This window comes from Diabrotica virgifera, chromosome 1 (genome assembly GCF_917563875.1).
Source record: "Diabrotica virgifera virgifera chromosome 1, PGI_DIABVI_V3a".
Taxonomy (NCBI): domain Eukaryota; kingdom Metazoa; phylum Arthropoda; class Insecta; order Coleoptera; family Chrysomelidae; genus Diabrotica; species Diabrotica virgifera.
In genome coordinates this window covers 227,716,351-227,726,986 of record NC_065443.1, presented here as the reverse complement: position 1 = coordinate 227,726,986, position 10,636 = coordinate 227,716,351, and the positions used below count along the sequence as shown (strand labels likewise).

At 32.8% G+C, this 10,636-nt stretch overlaps 1 protein-coding gene and 2 long non-coding RNA genes across 3 annotated transcripts in view; 1 reads left to right on the top strand and 2 right to left on the bottom strand.

The window, feature by feature from the left end:
• Positions 1-225: 225 nt before the first annotated feature.
• LOC126879044 (uncharacterized) lies at positions 226-723 on the bottom strand. Its single transcript, XR_007695947.1, has 2 exons — positions 593-723; positions 226-523 (listed from the first exon to the last, which is right to left on the bottom strand). It is a non-coding gene; the product is annotated as an uncharacterized LOC126879044 (long non-coding RNA).
• A 680-nt stretch (positions 724-1,403) lies between these two features.
• On the top strand, positions 1,404-3,529 carry LOC126879045 (uncharacterized). The gene is made up of 2 exons (XR_007695948.1): positions 1,404-1,657; positions 2,310-3,529. It is a non-coding gene; the product is annotated as an uncharacterized LOC126879045 (long non-coding RNA).
• Positions 3,530-7,310: 3,781 nt separating this feature from the next.
• LOC126879039 (uncharacterized) overlaps positions 7,311-10,636 on the bottom strand; it is a 72,243-nt gene continuing 68,917 nt past the window's right edge. The window contains exon 5 of the mRNA XM_050641930.1: positions 7,311-7,753. Within this exon, the coding sequence (XP_050497887.1) occupies positions 7,725-7,753 (29 nt within the window). The 3' untranslated portion in view covers positions 7,311-7,724. The remainder of the gene's footprint in view (positions 7,754-10,636) is intronic.

The window sequence follows — 10,636 nt, the reverse complement described above, 5'->3', positions numbered from 1 at the left end:
TACAAAAGTATATAGAATGTCTTAATAAAATATAAGTAATTGAAACATAATACATATAACTGATTTTTACAATCAAATTATGAAAAAATACGTAATATTGGTTAAAATAATATTTTTTTTGTCATATTTCAAAACAATATGGCGGACAGGCGCCGAGAGGTCAAATTTGACAGTGTTGCCAGTTTTAACCTTTTAAAGATTTAAAAATTTAATAAAAATTACTTACAAAACAGCTATAGATCGATGCAATTTGAGAGTCCAAAGCCAAATTCGTGGCTTTAAATGTAATAAAAGTTGCCACCAACATATTTATTTCCTCTGCCTGCAGTTTACTAGCTTCGAAAGAGGCCTTTTCTTTGTGAATATAGGTATTAAAGCCACACCTTAATTGTACTTAAATTTACTTTCGTAACACCTACACACCATTTAGTCTCACTTCACCTTTATTTAATGATAAACTGGGCAGATTGCAATTGGGCGCAGGCGGTCTGAAAGGAGGAAGGCCTAACCCTTCGGTCCAAACCTAACTTACGGGTATTATATTGAGAGAACCGCAGGAGGTATTTGACCGCTGAGCGCAATCACAACCCACCCGATAAACTAACTTCACTTTCACAAATTTGTATATGATGCAACAGACAACGCCCAAATCCAGGGCGCAGCACAAACAACCGACCTAACAAACTAAAAACTAACAATAAACTGTTTAAAAAATGCGTCAATGCATGCATCTACCAATTTTTCAAAAACAGTTGCCAAATTTAGAGGTTTGCATAAATATTCCAAATCAATGGTACGCTTAAATGGACAAAAATCGATGTTTTCATGTGAAATTATCTTTTGTCATTCACATGGCAACATGGTTTCCCGAAATCAGTGACAGTACATAACCATGAAATACACAAAATTTCATTCCAACCTTGAAAGTGTATTCTGGGAATCCCACAGAATTTATTTATTAAAATATAATCATAAATCACTATAATATTAATAAACTTGATGTAATCTAACCTAACGTAACGAAACCTAACCAGAACTAACCTGACCCTTGTAATAAAGCAGTCATTTTGTGTTAAAAATGCGTCAGAATAAGTAAAATGACATATTTAAGAATTGAAAAATTGTAATTTTCATAAGAAAACATATTTTATATAACTATGGCAACACTGTTAGGATTCTCCTTCTTGCGTTTATAAAACGGTTGTCATTCCTGTCGTTTCTTGTTGTTTCATGGTATATAATGGCGGAAAATGGCGGCGATTTTTAAAAATAAGACATATTTTAAATTGCAATTACATGAAAAGTAACGCCCGCCCCCAATAAAAAATTATTGTACAATTATCAGTAAGTGAAACAGAATTCATTGGTATAAATTTCATATCCGTAATCCGTCTACCCATTCAGTAAACTAGAACCTAATTGTCAATTCAATCAATTAGAATTGGATTTTACAGTAAAATGCATATTCCACCAATTACTGTTATAATGCTATTATAGATACATATTTATACATATTATCTAGTAGAGTCTCACAGTTACTACTTTAAGCAGCAGATGAAAGCATACAAAAGCCTTCAGGCACATAAAAGCCTTCACAACTGGATTTGTTTTGAAAGGAGTAAAAATTGTTAATGATCTCTATATTATTGTTGGAAAGGTATGTCTTTATTTTATTTATTCACCATTAAGAAATATATGGATAACAGTATTAGTGTCTTTTGGATAAATTGGTTTTAAATATTAGATTTATTTACGTTTATATATCTTTATGAAACCAGACATATTGTCGTCCTAATTTGTAAACTGTGTAACTCTATATTTCTTTGAAAATGAGTTATTACTGCCATTTATTTGAAAAAATCCCTACTCGTTTAAAAAAGGATGCACATGCATATTTTACCAGAAGAGTAAATAGTGACCTCTTCGTATACTATTCGTATATTAAACAATATAGGTACAAATGTTAGTGATATGTGTACCTATCTATAAAATATTCCATTTTAGCGTCCTATTTTTTAAAATGGGAGATACATAGTATTCACATTAGTCATATTTAGAGAAATAGTTTTTTGTGTCTCCTGTAAAATTTGGATAAATGGAGTTGCGCAGTTTATAGATTAGGTCAACGACATGTAGTTGCTATGATAGAAAAGAGAATAATAAACAGTCATGATTGTTTGTTCTAAAATTATATTATATGAATGTCTGATTTTAAAATATTCTCAATCATTGTAAAGAATGCAAATACTCTAATAAAAATAAATTTTGGTAGTTGAAGCATTCCCACAAAGATAAAATATTTTTTTTAGGTGAAGCATTCCCAAAAAGCTAATGCTAAACCACTAGGTGCTTGGGTGATAGCCAGTTCCAATGGCATAGCAAATGCACATTGCATGTGTCTGGCCGGTAATAGTGAAGTTTGAAGCCATATTGCAGCAATCTTATTTGCAGCTGAGTATGCCACAGCAAGACAGAAGAAAAAGAACCCAATGCATGTACAGATGTTACAGCTATGTACATTCTCTGATGAAAAACTAATGAGTTTTGAAATTGTTCGGTCAGAGTGCTTGTTGCGCTCTCTAAACGAACTGAAATATAAGACGGCTTTGGCGTCATGTTGCAGTGATATGAAAATGGTTAGTCATTTTTAATTATAATGTACTTCTTCATCATGAGTATTTATGTAGAGGGCTTTTCATTCACAGTAATTTGTTTCGAACTTCTGTCATGTGTCACATATTAATATATCTACGTCATACGTTATTGGTATATACCAATGATACAAACCAAACATGTATGGCGTAGATATTTTAATATTATGTGACACATGACAGAAGTTCGAAACAAATGACAGTCGATGAAAAGCCCTATTAGTCTTTTAAGTGTGTATTATCAGATATCACGTGTAAATTGTTTTTATCATTTTAATTTGGTCATTACAGTCCCTTAATCAAAAAATATATTTTTCAGGTGTCTGTAGATCTTTTTGTATGCAAAAATTTGTAATAATTATTTGAAATCAATTTGAGGATTATGAGAATATGGAAATATATGTGAGAACACAGACTATTATAGTTTTGTCCTATTTTTTATCATTCAATCGTCTTCCTTAAAATTTATAAATATAAAGCAGATAGTTTTCATTGAAATTCAATATATTGGGTCTTATTTGTATGTATTCAATTCTGACTAAAGGTACGATTCTGACAACGACTGCAGACGGCAACTGCAAACATCAATTGCAGTTCTCGGCGTTATGGACGTTACTACTTTGCACTATGAGACTGATTCCGACATCTGACTGCAACTGCTGTCCGGCAGAACGTCAGTTGCTAATAATTATGCAAATGACGTCTGTCATGGTAACAACTGTAACTGCCGTCTGCAGTCGTTGTTGGAATCGTACCTTTAAAGTGTGTGGTATAATTATAATAATTATATATATTATATAACTTAATTGGTTTAAACTTAAGTTTGTTATTAAATTGTGACTTAAGTGTTTAATTTGTTAATAAATGATTTATTAGTTTATATGTCGTTTCAGTTTTGACACAGTAAATATAATATAAAAAGTGAAAATTCTATGTATGTTATATATGTTGCATTGAGGATATTGTAATTCTATGCATTTTAACGAGCATTCCATCTGGTTTTACTTAAATGCAAAAATTGCAATACTAACAATGCCGATATGAATAATTGAATGGGTCTGCCGAATAATGTTGTAAGCGCCACATAGTTTGTTTTTGAGAAGTCAAAGAAAAAGTTTTATTGTGATAATGGTGAGTTTATACATTTTAAGGGTTAGTAATACAGTTTTTAAATACGAAATACAAACTGTATTACTCACCTTTATAATGTATAAACTCACCATTATCACAATATAAAACTTTTTCTTTGAGTTCTCAAAAACAAACCATGTGGCGGACCCATTCAATTATTGTGTGTTTCTAAAACCATAAAATGAAAAATAAATCTAAAAATCGACGTAAAAACTACGTTTTTCATATCACGTATTTAAAACGTGATAAAAATGACGTGATTTATGGTGGGACATATTCACGTGATTTTCGACGTCAAAAAAACGTGATAAACTGATGTCGTTTGGTGATAATTATGACGTTTTTTCAACGTTTTGTAAACGTTATTTGGTTGCCTGGCAATGCTTCTTGAAAGATTTCCTCAGAGTAGATGTTAAACAGCAGTGGGGATAGTATACATCCCTGACGGACCCCACGTTTGATTTTGATATCGTCGGATTCTCCTGCCTCTGTCCGGATAGATGATGTTTGATTCCAGTACAGATTGCTGATAATCCTTAAATCACAGGTGTTTATTCCAATATTGGTTAATATCTCCATCAGCTTGTCGTGCTTTACTGTATCGAACGCTTTATGGTAATCAATGAAACATGCATAAATATCGCAATTCACGTCTCTACATCGTTGAAATAGCACTTGTATACTAAATAGAGCCTCTCTTGTACCCACTGCATTTCGAAAACCAAACTGTGTTCGGCTGATTTTTTCTTCGCACAGTCTATATATCCTTTGATGTATAATTTTTAGAAATAGCTTTAAAATATGGCTCATTAAGCTGATGGTTCGGAAATCACTGCAGGATACGGACTTTGTTTTCTTTGGTAAAGCAACAAACGTCGACTTCAACCATGCTTTTGGTATTACTCCGCTTAAATATATGTCGTTAAATATTTTGGTTAGGCGTTGAGTACCGTCGGTGTCAAATAGTTTTATGAGTTCAGTATATGCATTGTCAGGTCCAGGAGCTTTGCCATCTTTTAGTTGTGATATTGCTCTTTCCACTTCACCTGATGTGATTGGTAAGTGGTCATCACATATGTAGGATGGAGGTTGTTCGGATCTAGTATCATCAAAAAGTTCCTGTATGTATTTTGTCCATATGCAGATTTCTTGATTTCTGTCTGTGATGATATTCCCCTGTTGGTCTCGCAATTTGCTAGCTGTGTTGGATTTCTGAAGACCAGCTGCTTTACCATCATTATACCATCTAGAGAACAAAAAGTCCCAAATATTAATGGGGACTTAATATGGTTCACTGATGGATCTAAAACTGCCCATGGTACTGGATCAGGAGTCTTTGGGCAAACGTGTAACCATAATAAATCTTACACACTGGTAGTAATTAACTACCTATTTCTTCGGCGTATGGTAGTAATGCTTTTATAGTAATACCGAAGCCAATATTTTATACGTAGTATTGATTAGTAAAATACCTTTTCAGTTCACATGATTCCTTTTTCCTTTCTTGTGTATTGGTACAATAATACTTCCACACCACACCACACAAAAGCTGGTGTAGGGTTTCAGAATTCTAAAGTTACCTAATTGGCTACGGTACGACCGGTTTATAACAGATGAGTTCCTAGAAAATCTTATTTTACGATTCTTCTTCTTCACGTGCCTTCGCCACTGAGGCTGACAATCATGGGGAACATATGGAACAATATATTGTATTGAATATCTCAACCAAGGCATTCTTCTTCGTCTTATGCTGCGTTTTCTTTGAATCTTATGCTCTGTTTTATTTTAAAATACAGAAAAAATATTTGCGGCACAAATTTAAATCTGGTCAAGTATTTTTACGACGTAAATATTTATTTTGTGTGTTGTACCGCCGAATCCCTTAGCGACAATTTTTGCGGCGAAAATTTTTTTGAAGTCGACTGAAAACCGACATAACGCCGGATAACGTGTGTTGTTCGTCACGAAAATATTGTTGCATAAATCCATGCGGCGCACAATCCACATCAACAAAAACTTCAACGCACACGAGCAAATTTGTGTCAAATACAACGTACAACGTAAATTTTTATTGATGTGGATCCGGCTTTATATCTCTCAAATATTGAAGCTTTCTAACTTTTGTTTAATATTTCATTATCTGTTTATTTTGCGCATAATTTCTATATTGGTTATTCTGTTTGTCCAAGATATTTTTCAAATTCTTCGATATTTCCACGTTTCAAAAAATTTACGATTGAATTTTGCTAGTTTAATATTTCACTCTATTTAAGAGACAAGCTGGAGAAATTGGGCAGTAAATCGAAGAATAAAAATATAAAGTTTATCCTAATCCAGCAAAAAGTGCCAAGAGTTGCCTAACTAAAATTTAGAAAGACAGATCTCTCAAAAAACAAGATGAGATTGGTGCCCAACCAGATGGTCCGATCAAATTCAGAATTTAGCGAGCCAGTGCCGGTTTAACCTAACTTCGGGTCCTGGGCGCTGGAGGTTTAGGGGCCCCTTCATTGCTATTCGTTGTCAGTTTTTAACAAGAAAACACAGACATGCATTAACTATAAAGGTTTATTGTAAATCCATAAAATATTTTTTTAAACAAGCAAGAAGTATAGCAAACGTAAAAAATAATCCAAGAAATACATTTAAAAACATAAATAAAAACAGAAAGTATCACAAAACAACACATGACAAGCAAAAAAACATTCTAAAAAATACATAAAGACAAAAATTGGATCACTTTTTTTCTTGACTTGGCATTCGCAAACTGCCATATAATATTATCACAATTCAGTTTCTCCAGTTCTTCATTCTCTATATGCAATAGTGATAATGCGTCTAGGTTTTCTTGACCCAAATTTGACCTTAAATATGTTTTTATTATTTTTAAAGCCGAAAAAGACCGCTCGCCTGACGCATTAGAAATTGGTATAGTCAAATAAACTTGCAGTAAAGTTAAAATATTGGGAAAAGTTGCTTTTATATCCTGGAAGAATCAAATTTTTCATAAGTTGTATGATGTTTATTCAAATTTTGGCATAACGTTACAAAATGGATAATTTCATTATGCAAGTTCTCTTTGGTTTCATCAACATCGTTTTTATGTTTCTCGCATAAAGTATTAATTGACGTCTTGACTTCTTCTTTATCTCTACATTTAAAAAAAAACATCTAAAAGCTGATGTTACATCCTTGTAGCATTCAATTCGCGATTCAGAAAACAGCGACTAATTTTCTAGACTCTAGATTTTCTGCGACGATTTTTTTGTCGCTGCGACTACAAATCGCAAGTGGAGTGCTAGCCTTAGAGACCAATGTATAATGCCAAATTGCAATTTTTGTAATCGCTTTACCTTTGAATGTTTGAAAGAGTGTGTACCTATTGTTTGGATATTGGCATTTTCGGGAATAATCTATTCTTTATCTATAAATTAGATTTATGTATATCTATTTTTGTCTTTCGTTTAACTAATTTAAAAGAACTTATTTTAAAGCCGAAAAGTGAGATAAATTATTAGATTTTATTAGATATTATTCCCCATAATTCAAAATGAAATTATTAGAAACTAAAAAAAACTCCGTTTGTGCGATTATTTTGGATACAATTCGAGACATGGCCATTGATTAATAATCTACACAGTTTTTACCCACTACCTGGGTAGTTTTTAATCAATGACATGGTGAAATCTGACAACTTTCTGTAGATTTTGGAAAAGGGCCCCGCTACAAACACTGACACGGGGCCCCTGTGGGGCTAGGTTACGGCACTGTGTAGGCGTGAAGAGATGTATTTAACAATAGAACAAAGGCGTTTGCAGTGTATTGGCGTATCTGTGTATGAGATTTTTTTCGGAGAATATGTAAATTATTTAGCGACATAATTTTTTTATAATTTTTATGCCGCCCCAAGCGCCCAGTGGATAAACCGGCACTGTAGCGAACAACTCATTCTAGGAAACTCCGAGCAGCTGAAGCTAGAACAGAAGAAAATTTTTTAGGAGCATTGGAGGAAATGAAATGTTTCCTCAGTAATGAGGAAACGAAAAAAGAGAGAAACAATATTAACATAATAAATACATTCGAACTAATAACTATGCAGTTTTATGTTTAACTTTAAACATCTCGAAAAATACTGACTTTACTGATTTAACTCCGATATAGGCTATATTATGGTGGCAAATATAATTTTTAACTGAATTTCATCAAGGTAAGGGTCTCTTCTGTAGACGAAGATTATTATCATATTAGTCCTGGATCCCCCGTACCAAAAAAAGTTGATTAATAGCAGGCTGAAAATTTGTTAATAGCTTAACGGTGTCTAGTCGGACAAACTTTGATGTACGGGAACACTGGAACAGGGGAAGTTTTAATTGTGGAACAGTTTAAAAATTTGGAACGTCAGAGTCCCATTCATTTTGTCGGACAGAACATCCAATTGATTTGTTACCCTTTCATTAAACTCTCATGAAAAAATCAGACTGCCATTACTAACCAACAGGATTCCTGTCATTTGACATGTTCTTCGTGTTCCACTCATTAAAAGACCCAGTTGGTGATAAACACCAGTCTGATTTTTGCATGAGAGTTTAATGAAATGGTAACAAATCAATTGGAAGTTCTGTCCGACAAAATACATGGAAAGTTTTCGTAGTCTGACGTTCCAAATGTTTAACCTGTTCCACAATTAAAACTTCTCCTGTTCCAGTGTTCCCATACATCAAAGTTTTTCCGACTAGATACCGTTAAGCTATTAACAAATTTTCAGCATGCTATTAATCAACTTTTTTTTGGTACGCGGGATCCAGGTCTATATGGTGAACGGTATGCCAGTTGTAACCTCAAAGCGAGCGTTAATTTTGGTAATTTTGGTGGTGGCGGCATAGTGCCATGGAATGGTATTTCTTGGAAAACACATACCGAACCTGTGGAGGTGATTGGGTAAATGACAGCTGACATGTACATGAAAAACCTAGAAGATCATGTCTTACCATTTGGCTGGCGACCATATTGGATGTGACAGATTCGAGCTAATAGATTAGACTCGACAGACTATTAAAATAGTCACTTACCTTGATGACATCCAATTAAAAATATTATACTGGCCACAATATATCCAATATCAGATTTAATTTCGATCGAGCAATTATGCGACACTTAAAACATCGCATTCGGAAAATAAATCCTATCCCTGTGACCCTGGGAGGGCTAAGAATTTTAATCAAAAAAATTTCACACCACGCGATAATTTCAAAGGATTCGATATAATTGTCCATAAGTGTGTAAAGAAATGTCTGAGGTTATTAAAATAATGAAATAAAAATGCATACATTTTTTTCTATTTTTAAATATGTATTACAATAAAATACTGTGTGTTCATCACAAAGGAGACATAATTATTATCAGTAATTTGGGTAAAACTAGCATAGTTCGATATCAAAATAATTATACTTTAATATATTTACATATAACAATGGAACATCATGGATAAATTGAATTAGGTACTGTCTAATATGTCTAATAATATCTAATACAATTAACAATTACATAATTAAAAAAATCTGCAATAGAATAAGTTACAATGTATGCATATACAGTAAAAGTTTTTTATTCAGTTTAAAATATTTCCCTGAAAATATTTTAATTTGTGGATCGAAACCTTGCGATTATTCATTTATATTTTCAAAATACCTTAATTTACCAATTTACCATTGTTTGACTGTCATTTAACCTCAAAAGTTGTTTCGACAACAACGAACAGCTGCAGTTGCTTTCAAGGAAATTACTCAATTTTAATTGAAATACTTAATAGCTCTCGTTCCACTTTCCAAATCTGAAATTGTTCAGTATTTTGAAAACAAGCTCCAAGGGGTAAATTGAAGCCTCAAATATAACGTATTTGTAAATTTAAAATTGTGGTTTATTCCTATTAAATATAATAGATAACAATATCATAAAAAATAGTTTCAGAACTATAAAAGCTTAAATAGTTTCGTTATTCTGTAATTAAAAACATGGAAACGACATAATATATCTAATGAATTACAGCTCTTAAAACTTTTAAAAGCAAAAGGTCAAAAACCTTTAAAAGAAGTGCTCATTATTTGTTTCAAAAATAACCAGCATTTGTATTGCACCAAAATCAACTATGTGAAGTCTGGCAAACATGTACATATACCTACTAGACCTTTTCTCTGGTAACCGTAACATAAATGCTTATGGACAGAAACATAGAACTGACTACCAATATTAGAATCAGAAGTGGAATATGCAATCTCTAGTTTAAACAATGATAATGCAGTTAGACCAGCTGGTATCAATGCGTATTGACATGCCATTTTATACTAAATGCTTATGCAAACTGTTTCACAGCATATACAACACAAAGAAACACAAGGCTAGTCACTCCGACTAGTCAGTTGCTAAAGAACACCGTTTATTAGCTTAATGAGCCACCCATACGGCTTTTCATTGACTCCCATTTGTTTCGAGGTTCTGTCATATGTTGTATAATCTGTTTATATGAATATTATACACAGATTATACAACATATGACAGAAGCTCGAAACAAACGAGAGTCGATGAAAAGCCCTATTAAAGACGGTCCTACAAATCATACATAATCAAATTTATAGCTTTAAAGAAATGAGACATTCGATTTGGTTTCAAAAATGGCTTGGGAACAAGAGAGGTACTTTTTGCATGAAGTGCTGGTGCAAAAATGCTTCGACCAAAGAAAAGGTGTTTTCATTTTCTTCGTTCACTATCAAAAGGACTTTGACAACGTCAGACATGAAGTATTAATACAGACATTAAACGAAATTGGGTTTGATGACAAAGACATGAAAATGATTTAACAA